Source organism: Macrobrachium nipponense, chromosome 22, assembly GCF_015104395.2.
Source record: "Macrobrachium nipponense isolate FS-2020 chromosome 22, ASM1510439v2, whole genome shotgun sequence".
NCBI classification, from domain to species: domain Eukaryota; kingdom Metazoa; phylum Arthropoda; class Malacostraca; order Decapoda; family Palaemonidae; genus Macrobrachium; species Macrobrachium nipponense.
This window is the reverse complement of record NC_087213.1, coordinates 19,172,737-19,186,576: the sequence shown is the minus strand read 5'-3', so window position 1 is coordinate 19,186,576 and position 13,840 is coordinate 19,172,737. Positions and strand designations below refer to the sequence as shown.

Below are 13,840 nucleotides of genomic sequence, written 5' to 3'. Positions count from 1 at the left end.
TGAACCGCTCTCTTCTTTAGTATTCCCGCACCGAAGAGGGAGCATACTTCCGCCGATCCATCTTGAACCGCCTTATCGATGCATGTAAGGATGCTATGTAAGGTTTCAGGGCTTAGTTGTTCTTTTTCATGGGACTTCTTAGCAATAACCCCAAGGGACCAATCTAGGAAGTTAAATACTTCTAAGGTATGAAAAAGTCCCTTGAGGAGATGGTCCATTTCCGAAAGACCCCATGTTGCTTTCGCTGAATTAAAGGCATGTCTCCTCGACGAGTCTACGAGACTGGAGAAGTCCGATTCAGCAGAAACGGGCAGAGACAATACCATATTTTCTCCCGTTTCGTACCATATGCCTCTCCTACCCCTTAGTTTAGCGGGAGGCATGCAAAAGATCGTCCTTCCTAACTCCTTCTTAGTCTTGATCCAGGAATCAAGAGATTGTAAGGCCCTTTTCATGGATATGGCCGGCTTCATTTTCAGGAAAGATGAAGACTTGTGCGCCTTCGTACTTGAAAATAGAGAGCGCGGAGAAGGAGGAGCGGCTGGAGTCAATGCATCTCCATATTCTTCCAAGAGAAGAGCAGAAAGAACTTTGTAATTCGAAAGCCCTTCTCTGCTAGTAACTTCGTCCTCCGAGACGTCATCTAAATTAATAGGCTCGGAAGGAGAAGGCTCCCTTCCCTCCTCTGTCTCCTCTCTTGATTTCTTCCTTTCCGAAGAAGAAGCACTTCTATTAGGAGAGGGGCTAGGAGTAACTCTCTCCTTACGTTTATCATTAGGCGAGTCACGTATAACTGTTTTACGCCTGTTAGACTCCTGTCGGATATCAAGCTCTTCATGAGGAGAATGCGCCTGGCATTTAGCAGGGAGTATCTCGCTGAGAATACTCCGGGAGCCTGGTAGGAGTATCCTGTTTGGAATACTCCTGGCGCCTGACAGTCGTAACACTCTTCGAATACTCCTGCCGTCTGGTAGGCGCATCTCGCTCCAAATACTCCTTGGCGCCTGTTAGGAGTATTAAGCTCAGAATACTCCTGGTAGGCTTGGTAGGCCACCATCGCGCTTCGAATACTCCCTGGCGCCTGGTAGGAGATAAAAAGTCTAGAATACTCCTGGCCGCCTGGGAGGAGTATCGAGGTCAGAGTACTCAAGGCGCCTGGCAGGAGTATCTCTTCCCGAATACTCCTGACCTATGGAAGGCGCATCTAGTTCCGCATACTCCTGTGGCTTGGTAGGCGTATCGCTCATGGAATGCGCCTTTCGAATGGCAAGTATATTGCGCTTAGCGGGCGCTTTAACTCCTATCAGGAGTTCTCTCTTCTCCAGCTGGCTCTTGTTGCTTGGATGAAGATCTGGGCCTAGAACGATCTACAGTAAAGTCAGGCTCTTTGCGCCTACTTGGCGCCTGGCTCCTAGTTGGCGCCAGACGCTTGGCAGGAGTTACTTCCTTTCCCACGTCTCGCCTGCTTAACGCACCGCTCCCCCCAGGGATGGCCGCTTGTGCGACAACTCCCCTGGAGGGTTCGTCGCGCCCGACAGGAGATCGGTATTTGGGTCTCTTAATCGGAAGCCTGTCATCCTTTTTACGAGTAGGCTCTTTAGAAAGTACTCCTACCAAAGACGCTAATTGCTCCTGCACATTCATCAAAATTTTCCTGGTCGAAGGCTCATTCGAATCAGGAGAAGGAGATCTGGAAGGCGCTCGAGAGTCTTTTACATTCCAAGGATGTAACTCCTTTCTAGCTTTCTTGATTACCGAAGGCGCATCCTCTTCAGAGAAGCGCTCGGGGCTAGAATTGAGCTCAGGTTCTTTCCAATTCCTTTTCAGCAGACGTGAAAGCTTCGATTCCTTCCATCCTCTTCTCGGAGAAGGCGAACTAGATGATGAAAAGCACTCACGAAGGACGCTTTCCTATAGCTGTCCCTGGCAGTCTGAGATGTATAAGATTCTGCCGAAGGGACGCCTGATCGTTGGGGATTCTCCACGACCCCCATAAGGCTTTCGACTTTCCTTCTCCTCTGGGCCAGGGAGCTTGGAAGAGGTCTAGACCTGGGAGCGTCGCAGAGACGACCAGACGCCCCCTCCACTACACTGGGGACACTAACATCACTCGAGAAACCACATTCACTTCTCTTACCTTCCAATGCTTCCATTTTTTCTTGCATTTTTTGAAGGGAAGCTCTGAGTTCCGCCATTTCTGAGGCGGAATCAGAGGGATTAACTTGTGAACGGGCTGAAATAGAATGGGCATAATTATGAGAAGAAGAAGAAGCTACAGAACTACTAGACATTTTCCGGCTTTTGTAAGCCGCCTTCCTCTCTCTATCTTTCTCTAACTTCTTCAAGTAAGAAGTCAGATTCTTCCATTCTTGCGCACTCAATCTCTCACACTTGTTACACGTATTCTCAATTGAGCATTCAACCCTTCTACAACCACTGCATGTAGTGTGAGGATCTACCGAAGCTTTCGGAATCCCCACCTTACAGCCCTCATTCACACACACTCTGAAGCTAACACTAGAATCAGACATATTCACGAAAATCCAAAGCGAAGTCCAAAAAACAGTCCACGATAGCGAATGCCAAACAACGATCCAAGTACGTCACCAAAAATCAGTCGAAAGATGATCAAAAGCGTTGTGAAAAAAGAATTCCAGTCAGGAGGATTACAACATTGTTGATACTACCGGCGACAGAGAGAATCTGATTAGAAAACGGGAATGGTTCCTAGTCCTGCCACCCAGAGCAGGGCGGTAGATCACCTGACCTACCTGTAGCGAGTGCCGCGAAATTTGAATTTCTGTCGGGGACGACGGAGTCGATAGCTATGTATATATCTGACAGGTAAGTTGAATGTATGAAAATAAAGTTTCATACATACTTACCTGGCAGATATATACGATTGAAGACCCACCCAGCCTCCCCGCAGGAGACAGGTGGAAGAGAGAATCTGATTAGAAAACGGGAATGGTTCCTAGTCCTGCCACCCAGCGGCAGGCCGGTAGATCACCTGATCTACCTGTAGCGTGTGCCGCGAAATTCGAATTTCTGTCGGGGACGACGGAGTCGATAGCTATGTATATATCTGCCAGGTAAGTATGTATGAAACTTTATTGTATCATAACAATATCATTTTGCCAGGAACTGTGGAAAGTATGGGGGAGGCCATCGATAGATCTCTTCGCCTCCAACAAGAACAAGAGAATCCCCAACTACTGCTCCTTGGTTCCGGACAAGGAAGCAATAGCAGTGGACGCTTTCTTGATGGACTGGACAGGGATAGACACTTATGCGTTTCCCCCGTTCAAGATCATCAATCTGGTCATCAAGAAATTTGCCCTTCTCGAGACAGGAAGAATGACCCTGATAGCTCCATTCTGGCCAGCAAGAGAGTGGTTCACAGAGGTATTGGAGATGCTAGTGGACTTTCCAAGAAGCCTTCCTCCAAGTCCAAAGCTTCTCAGACAGCCCCACTTCGAGAGGTATCATCAAAACCCCCTTGCTCTACAACTGACTGCATTCAGACTATCGAGAAGCTTGTCAGAGCGAGAGGCTTTTCTGCGCAAGCTGCAAGAGCAATCGCAAGAGCGAGGAGGGTATCTTCTTAGAGAGTCTACCAATCGAAGTGGGAGGTGTTTCGATCTTGGTGTAAATGAAACAAAGTGTCCTCAACCACTACCTCTGTGAGCCAGATTGCTGATTTTCTGCTGTTCCTCAAACAAGAATCTAAGCTGGCCGTATCCACTATAAAAGGATACAGAAGCATGCTTTCAGCAGTCTTTAGGCATAGAGGCATGGAGTTATCTCAAAATACGGACTTGAAGGATCTCTTGAAGTCGTTTGAAACGACTAAGCACACGATAAGACCCCTGGCTTGGAATTTGGATGTGGTTTTGAAATTCTTATGCGGCAGGAAGTTCGAACCCATCTCGCAAGCGACCCTTAGAGATTTAACTTAGAAAACGTTATTTCTGATGGCTCTCGCTACAGCAAAAAGGGTCAGCGAGATTCAAGCGATGGAGAAGCAGGTAGGCTTCAGTCAAGACGGAGCAGTTTGTTCTTTAAGGCTCGACTTCCTCGCTAAGAATGAGAACACATCCAAACCCTGGCCGAGGACGTTTGAGGTTCCTAACCTCACAAACTTAGTGGGTCAAGAGGAGGAGAGACTCCTCTGCCCAGTTAGAGCTCTCAGGGCATATTTGTCACGAACAAAAAATTTAAGAGGATCATCCAGTGCATTATGGTGTTCCATTAAGGATCCTCAAAGGCCCCTCTCGAAGAATGCATTGTCATTCTTCTTGAGGGAGACAATTAGAGAAGCTCATCTCTTATGTGAGGAGGAGAACTTCGGTCTCTTAAAAGTGAAGGCTCACGAAGTGAGGGCGATTTCAACGTCATTGGCATATCAGAAGAATATGTCAGTTAGACAAATTATGGACTCGACGTTTTGGAGGAGCAACTCTATTTTCGCTTCTCATTACCTCAGAGAGGTAAGAGTAGATTACGAGAAGTGCTACTCTCTGGGCCCATACGTAGCTACGTCTTCGTTATTGGGCGAAGGAGTTACTACCTCCCCTCAACCTTAACTTTTAGTATGATAGACCTTTTATTTGAGGTTTGTGTTTTTTATGGTTGTCTGAGGAGTGGTCTGGTCGAGATGGCATCCTCAGTCTAGCTAGATAGATAAAATATCTAGTCTGCAAGGTTAGGTGGTTAGGTTGAGTAAGGTTGCAGTTAATTAAAAAGGGGAATAGGTAGTGCAGAAGTCTAGTCACGTTGTTGGTCTCGCCCCGTTTGACAGACTCTATTGAGTGTTTTCAGCATAGCAGGTCTCATCCTGGCTGGCGCTCCTAAGGGAAAGCGACTCAAGAGGCAGGAACTTTTGAAGTCAGCTACCTTAGCAGGTAAGGAATCAAGGTTTTTACCTACAACTTTTAGTTGTTTCCCAACGATGTTGGCTGTCTTTCACCCACCTCCAAATGTGTGAATCAGCTATAGATATATATAACTGCCAGGTAAGTTCTATTCATAAAAATGAAGTATTTATGATAAAACAAAGTTTTATGAATACTTACCTGGCAGTTATATATATATTTTAAGGCCCACCCACCTCCCCTCAGGAGACAGGTTGGGCAAGAGATGATCTGAGGAATAGAAAATAGGAATGGTTCCAAGTACCACCCTGTAAGGGTTGTTAACCACCTAACCAAACACCTACCACTCGGCGGTTGCCGCGAGTTTTGAAAAATCTGCCGGACCGATGGAGACTATAGCTATATATATATAACTGCCAGGTAAGTATTCATAAAACTTTGTTTTATCATAAATACTTCATTTTTCCTAACAATACAAACCTGAGGGCCTTTAACAAATATGACCACCTCATGCCACCCCTCAATCTGAACCTGGGCCGAAAGGCAAAGGGGAGTATTTACATCCGGACAGGCTAGCCTGCCCCACGGTAGTTACTGCCTAACCACCTTGTTCAAGATTCAACAGCCGTAATTCCAGCTACGCCGAAAGTATATTTCTATTGTTAAAGGACCTCAGGTTTGTATAGTTAGGAAAAATACAATTTTCGACAAATTGTTATCTTCTGCCGATCAGGGGGTTCAAGTTTTTTTTTTTTTTTTGTTAAGAATTGTTGAAGTACCTAATAAATGCACATTTTTGGGATATAAAAAAAAATTAAAGGCAACAGCTGAAATGACTCATTAGCAATTTAGAGCAATAACTGAAAACTACTCATAGATTGGCTGCAGCAACATTTACTCTAATCATTTATTCTGCTTGCCTGGCAGTTTTCATTATTATATACTAAAGAGATTTTTCCCTAAAGTTTCTTGTGTAAGTATAGTGTGGGCTGAAATTTTTCAATATTACTTTTCAATATTAAGTAAATAATCATAGTAAGTTCATATTTTTTTAACTCCTGCAAGGATTGCACCATAATTTTTTATTATACATTCTTTCTTTGCAAATGAATAAACTTTTCTATATAAAAGAGTGGAGATTCTGCAGATAAGGGGGTTCAAGTTTCTTTTTTTTGCTAAGAATTGTTGAAGTACCTAATAAATGCACATTTTGTGAGATATAAAAAAATTAAAGGCAACAGCTGAAATGACTCATTAGCAATTTAAAGCAATAACTGAAAACTACCCATAGATTGGCTACAGCAACATTTACTCTTTAATTGTTGATTCTGCTTGCCTGGCAGTTTTCATTATTATATACTAAAGGGATTTTTCCCTAAAGTTTCTTGTGTATATATAGTCTGGGCTGTAATTTTTCAATATTTCTTTTCAATATCAAGTAAATAAGTAAGTGCATATTCATTGGACCCAAAGATGTAATGTCCATTTTGTTGTAACGTAGATGGTTGTTAATACTTGTCGAGAGTTGTGGCAGCAGCTTCAGGAGGAACGTGTAACCAGAGAACGTCTCCAACAGCAACTTCACCAACAAGGGAATGTGATCACCACTCTCACTTCTGTAAGTAGACTGTTTCGTGTGTAGAGATTTATATTACACATACCTTCATTTGCTGATGCAAATATAATATATATACTATGACATAAACTAAAAATGGTTATCAGGAGTGATTAGTTCATATCTAGAAGAGGGAGCCACAGGGTTTTTCATTGCTAATAATAATTTTTTGCTATTTTATTCACAAATTATATTTGCTTCTCAGTTTTACACATGCAGACTAGTTTTTTCCCGTTATTTATTTCCTTACCCTGTATCATCATATGTCTGTGACCATTAAATCATTATTAGTGATATGTATCTTTAATTTTAGAGCAAAACAATGAAATTATATTTTTTGGAGATTTTTATTATATAAAGTAGATAACAAAGTATGTAGTATTAGTAACAGAATTGTCATTGCAACAATATAACATTTAGTATTAATAATAACTAAATTAAATTTGATGAAAGAATATTGTAATAGACAAAAATAGTTATCCCTATGGGTACTATTATACCCCTAATAGTGCCAATTTATATGTACATTGTGTGTATCTCAATTTTTGCATATTAATTCTTAGAAGAAAGATTTAGATTTAAAAATACATATGGGCATAAAAGATGATTTGATACACTGAATAATGTATATATTATTTGAAGTTAATACAATCGATCCCAAAGCATTGGAAATTTCCTATGCTTATGTGATTTTGTAATATTTGAATTTCAGTAACTTCCTTTTTTTATATTACAGTACACAACCACTTTTATCCATGGTTTTTGCTAATGTGATTTAATCTTTAATAGTAATTACTTTAAGGTAACTTTGTTTTGTCTTGTAATTTCTTCATTCCTCATAATGTCCTCGTTTCTGTTAGGATGCATAATTATTTTTATATTTATCATGCCACAGAATGTTTATACTATGGGGGTTCACAAGAAGATCTTGTATTCTCATTGTCATCATAGATAATTGATTATGATTTGATGTACTGTTCATAGCGACAAACTGTGCTCTTTTGTAGAAACCTTTGTGTGTGGCAGTCTTCACCGAGTGTTTGCCTTGTGTCCCCCAGGAAGGGTTTGCCTTCACTCCCACATTCTTTTCTTTTGAATTCTTACAATCAGTGGATTGCCTGAGTGTTTTAGGATCAGTTCTTGGCAGTTGTATATTCATCCATGGATGCATATATGTATTGCAGCTCCTTTGCCTACCAATACACCCCCATCCTTATTTGCTATCACTTGGTGTCTCAACATCACTCCCCTCAGTCCCTATCATGTGCCTTTGTTTACTGCAGATGTCTTTCTTCTGGAGGTTTACTATCCCTGCCACCATAGTTTTCTCATTGTTCATACGCGAACAAACCCTCGGTCTTAACAATAGGATAATTTCTAGCGCCCAGCTGGATCCGGTTAAAAAGCAGTTGAAAGCAAGGAATCTTGTGATATCTGGCAACGCATGCATAGATCGGGTGAATAGTGGTTAAACGCCGATCATCTACGCATGTCTTTTCTTAACCGCCTGGACGAGAGTTGGGTTTTTTTCCTCTCTTGGCCTTTTCCCGGTTCTTTGCCCGTTTCGTTTCCTTTAGTGTGTGTGTGTGTGTGTGTGTTTTTTTTTACCTGGTATTATGGCTTCTTCTGCTCCTTCTCGACGTCAGCGTATGTGCCCCGGATTTCCTGGGTTCCTGTGTTCTCGTTTTTTGGCTTCGTCAGAGACAGACCCTCACATCACATGCAGTAGGTGTCGTTCGAAATTTTGTACGATTACGAATCCTTGTACGGAATGCCGGGCATGGCCTAAGGAGCAGTGGAGGAAGTTTTATGGTAAGAGGGAACATTAGAGTCTCCAATATTCCTACTTGGGAGGGCTTTGCTCCTACCCCCGATGCTTCGTCTTCCGCAGTAGTCAACCCCCATGGTAGCGTTGTCCCTGCATCTCCTTCCTTTTCTTCTATTGATTCGTCGATGGAAGTATCGGGAGGTCGCCAGGGTATTTTTTGTAATGTAGCCCCCTCTTCCTCGGGAGTTTTTTCAGTTCCCGAAAAGGGTGAGGTTTTTTCATCATTCTCTTCTCTTCCAGAGTCAGAGGCGTCCAAAATGGCGGCGATTTGGAAGACGCTTGGGCTAGGGGGTACCCTGTCCTTGGGGAGGTTGCTAGCGCATTTTGTGGAGGCACGCACCCCCCTTCCCAGTCCAGCCAGGCCATCCCCCTCCTCCCGGCCTCGTCTCTGCAGGTGGGAGCAGTCAGCCATCTTGTATTGCTCCGCCGGTGTCTGCTGTCGCTTTGTATCAGAGTGATCCTGCGGTGTCAGCTCCGTTGATGTCACAGGGTCCATCTTTGTGTATTCCTCCACCAATGGTGTGTCTTTCCCCCTCGCACAGAGGGGAAGCCGTGACGTCACCACCGCTTGTGACGTCACTCTCATCGATGACGTATCTCCCAGTCGCCTCCTCCGATCCGCCTCACTTAGCCGCGACGTCATCACTACCGCCCAGTTCGCAACATCTCCCTTCCTTGTCTTCAGAGCCCTCTCTGGCACATCAGTCTGAGGTCATATGCCAGGCAGTGCTTCAGAGGCTGGACTCTGTATTGGATGTGAAGTTGGCTGCCTTATCGGTTGGGAGGACTGGTAGGAAACGTGTTGCTTCATCCCCGCCTTCCGAGAAGAGTGCGCATAAGAAGCTAGTGCAGTCCTCCTTTCCCTCTTCCCCCTTTACGCCTCGTCAGCGTATTAAGCGTTGGGAGGCTAAGGACTTTGCCCTTCCTTCGCCATCGAGGGAGAAACAGCACGGACGTGTTCCCGAGAGTGCTGTGGTTTCGGGCAGTGTTAGTGATTTGTGTTCTGCAGGGGTTGCTTCGCCGCCGAATCTCGTACGTGCAACCACCCCACCACCCCCTTCCGTCCTTGCACATCGCGAGCATGTTGCAACTTCCCCTGTCCGTGCACGTGATGGTAGTGCTCCTTCTTCTCCAAGACCTATTCGTCGCCGTAAAGATCTGAAGGCGCCCTGTCAAGAGGTCGAAGGTAGTGAACACAGAGATGGTGCAGCCGGAGTGTTTGCCTGCCCCTCTAACTGGTGCTTCCAAGACTTCCACTATAAAGGATTCTCTGTCAATCTCGAGTGCTCGAGTTTCCCCTCCATCTCATGTACGTACGGCTGCCACGCCCGTGTCTGTTCATGGACATCTGGAGTCACCCGTTGAGGTAAGTGATGTGCCTAGTGTTACAGTGGGTCCGTCTCGGAGGCTGATGCTTGGACCCAGCCCAGATAGGTTAGTAGGGGTTTCAGACTGTTTGGCTACTAACCCTTCTGTGAATTTTGTTGTAGAAGGCACGTTAGAAGAGCCTACACATCCTTCTCATCGTCGGTCGCCGGTGCCAGAGCAGGAGGAGGGGGACACACTGGAGTTTCTGTCTTCCTTTTCAGAAGTTGTTGAGCTCATTCGTGGGTTCAACAATTTGGAAAGTAGGACTCAGGCTCGGTCGTCTTACACTCCTTCTTGCTTGGAAGCCTTGGTGGGAGCTACTCAGGACCCCAAATCATCTCTTCAGTTACCGTTGTCGAGGCACGTTCAGTCGGTCTTGCAGAAGGTTAACGCCTCTGTTTCTGACCGGGACGGTTCACTTCGCTCTCTAGAGGCTCTACCAAACTACTACCCCCACCTCTCACAAGACATAGGAAGTACTATGCTATGAGCTCTGCGTTTTTGTTGTCACGCCACCTTAACCCATACAACATTTGCCTGAACCCGGGTTTGACTTTGGAACAGGTGAGGTCAATGGCTCCATCCTTATCTCCCCAAGACACCTTAGCTTTGGAATCTACGGCGGCCTCCATGTTGCAGACGGTTTCTTGGCTGGACCTCTGGTCTGTGGTGATTACCAAGATAGCTTCTGACAGGTCCCTGAAGGGTTGGTGAGTGCCGCCTTGCTTGCCAGTCTTGCAGTCTGGGGGCAAGGTATTTTCTTATTTGGCTCACCTCAGTGTCAATTTATGGGCTACAGTAATCTTCTTCTGGTTAGGAGGGACGCAGTGTTGTCTAGGATGGAGAGGTCGCTTGACACAGAGTCTTTGCTGGCCTTGAGGAACGATGATCTATTGGAGTCGCAATTCTTGTTTCCATGGACAGAACTCGAAAATGCGATAGACCGATGCCGGGCTGACACCAAGGACCGACTGGTGCACCAAGCTGTGTCTAAATCAGAGTCCCGTCCTCAGAGACGTCCAGCCCCTCCTCCTACCCCGGTCCAGCAGCAGTTGAAGAGATAGTCGCCTGGTAGGCCATTGAGGACCTTGAGTTTGGCAGGGCCTTCCCGTTTCACACAGCCCAAGTCTCAGGATCAACGCCCCTTTCGCTCTCGTTCCTTTAAACCAAGAAGAGGCCCCAGGGGCAGAGGTCAAGGGGGCCGTCGGTAGGTTGGGCGCCTCTCCCTCTCCTGCGCCACGGGTGGGGGGTTGCCTGGCTGGCTATTGGGCCAAGTGGCAGAGTTACGTGGTAGAGAAGTGGGTGGTAGATGTCCTTCGTGTGGGATACCTGTTGCCATTCGACTTCCCTCCTCCTCTGTCGGACAAGCCGCAGCTCAGGAAGACGTATCCCCCAGATTCTCTGAAGTTCTTGGCTCTTCGGGAGGAAGTGCAGAAAATGCTGGACAAGGATGCGATAGCGGAAGTAGTGCGTCCGTCCCCAGGGTTTTACAGTCACATCTTCTTGGTGCCCAAGGCGTCGGGAGGATGTAGGCCTGTGATCGACTTATTCCCCTTGAATCGCTTCATCAGGAAGACACGGTTCAAGATGGAGACCCCGCGCTCTGTGTTGGCAGCTGTGGGGGAAGGCGACTTCATGCTGTCAATAGACTTGAAGGACGCATACTTCCAAATCCCTGTTAATCCCACATCCAGGAAGTTCCTTCGCTTCTCTCTAGCGGAAAAGATCTTCGAGTTCAGTCTTGTGCTTCAGGTTGACGACAGCCCCTCAAGTGTCCACAAGGGTCTTCTCTCTTGTGTCAAGTTGGGCCCATACTCAGGGGATCCATTTGCTGAGGTACCTCGACGATTGGTTGGTCTTGGCAGTTTCCAGGGAGAAGCTGCTGCAAGACAGGGATCATCTTTGGTTCTGTCTGGACCTGGGCATATTAGTCAACCAGGAAAAGTCGAGCCTCGTACCCACTCAAAGGATTCTCTACCTGGGCATGGTCATCGATATGACAGTGGCGAGAGTTTTCCCATCGGATCAGAGATTGGAGAAGTTGTGACGCGCAACTTCCTGTCAAAGTCGCATCAGTGGCAGGTTCTTCTGGGAGTGCTATCTTCCCTGGAGAAGCTGGTCCCTCATGGGCGTCTTCATCTTCTGTCTCTGCAATGGAGACTGGGGGAATTCTGGTCTCTGGCGGGGGACTCTCCCCTGTTTATGGTCCCACTGTCTTTGGAAGTGAGAGAAGACCTTCGTTGGTGGTTGGACTACCAGAATCTATTGAAGGGCGTCCCTCTGCGTTCTCTCCCTCCGGACTTCCTTCTGTTCTCGGACGCCTCCCTCGCAGGTTGGGGCGTGCACTTAGGTGGCCTCATTGCTTCAGGCATTTGGGGTTTGGAGGACAAGCAGCAGCACATCAACATCTTGGAGTTGAAGGCGGCTTTCCTGGGTCTAAGGGAGTTTTTGGGGATGGTAGAGGGTCACTCTGTCGTTCTCATGTCAGACAACACCACGGTGGTAGCCTACGTGAACAAACAGGAAGGCCTGGTTTCTCAGCAACTTCATGCCTTGACCGTTGAGCTTCACCAGTGGGCAATCAGCAATTCGGTAGAGCTCTCAGCCAGGTATATCCCAGGGAAATGGAACGTGGTCACAGACAAACTCAGTCGCCGGGATCAGATCCTAGGCACAGAGTGGTCCCTTCAAGTGGTGGCAGACAAGCTTTTCCAGATTTGGGGGAGACCCATGCTGGACCTTTTCGCGACACGCTAGAACAGGAAGCTGGAGGTGTTCTGTTCAGTGGTCCCAGATCCCTTAGCATTGGCAGAAGATGCATTCCAGCATCCCTGGGACAACCTGGAGGTGTATGCCTTCCCTCCGTTTTGTTTGATCCGTCAGGTTCTGAACAGGCTGATGGGTTCAAAGGGTCTCAGAATGACTTAGCCCCTCTGTGGCCTCAGGCGGAATGGTTTCCAGATCTGCTGTCATTGTTGGCAGAGATTCCAACGGAGATTCCCCCTTGGCGGCATCTCCTGTGTCAGCCCCATGCAGAAAGGTTCCACCAGTCAGTAGAATCCCTGCCTCTTGACGGTTGGAGGCTATCAACTATCTCCTCCGAGAGAGAGGCTTTTCTCAAAAATCAGCTGGGCACATGTCCAGCAGTCTTAGGAAGTCAACCTCTGCAGTTTACCAAGGCAAATGGGCAATCTACTGTGACTGGTGTCGTAAACGGGGTTTTTCTCCACTCGCGACCTCTATTCAGCGAATAGCAGAATTTTTAACCTTCCTCAGAGACGAGAAACGTTTGTCCGTGTCTGCTATTAGAGGCTACAGGGCAGCACTGAGTTTGGCGTTACGCCTGAAGGGTATCGACATCTCCTCTTCCTGGGAACTTTCCCTGCTAGTTAAGGGGTTTGAGCAGTCGAGTTCTCCTAGAGAGCTCAAGCATGGCCACCGAGAGAGAAGGCCAGCTCGATGGAGGCGCGAAGCAGGGAAGGTGGTCCGATGGTTGTGCTTTAATCCGCATCTCAGATGAACTTTCTTAAACATTTGTGAAGCCCTCTTAACTTGCTATGGTATAATTGATAATCATTCATAGGAAATAAAAGAAATTGCTTGAGGTTGATATTGTAAAAGAAGTAATTTATGGATGATAAATAAAAGAAGTAGTTTAAGGATGATAGAATTATAATGCTAGTAAAAAAAAATTGTACATTAAGATAAGTTATATACATGTAAGTAAACAAGAAGAAGCAATGACTTTACAAAGCATAATTATAATCATAAATTGGTGCTATAAATATGGAATAAACAAAAATAAAAAAATAAAGATAATTTACTCTAAATTATTATTTGAAATGCTGGAAGTATTTTGGGAACAATCTTATTTTTTTGTAACAGTCTCCAACTTTCTTTTTTTTGTTAAGTTTTTGCTTGCTACAATCGAGTTATTTTCCTGACAACAGTAATTATTCATTAATACATTTGTAGAAGCCCATCTCAGCATTTTCTCTATCTGTTCAGTGCTGTGTACTGAGTCACAAAATTCATTTGGAAACAGAGCCTCGTCGTCTACAAGAATATTATATATGAGTGCTGAGGCAAAATTTCTCTGATCATTACAAGTTCTAAGTTGAGGTATTAGTGTTAATTTATTGATTGTTATAAAAC

At 45.7% G+C, this 13,840-nt stretch overlaps 1 protein-coding gene across 2 annotated transcripts in view; it reads left to right on the top strand.

The window, feature by feature from the left end:
• Positions 1-13,840, top strand: part of LOC135198518 (uncharacterized) — an 81,022-nt gene that overhangs the window by 47,924 nt on the left and 19,258 nt on the right. For both annotated transcript variants that reach the window (XM_064226173.1, XM_064226172.1), the window contains exon 6: positions 6,376-6,492. In XM_064226173.1, the coding sequence (XP_064082243.1) occupies positions 6,376-6,492 (117 nt within the window). The remainder of the gene's footprint in view (positions 1-6,375; positions 6,493-13,840) is intronic.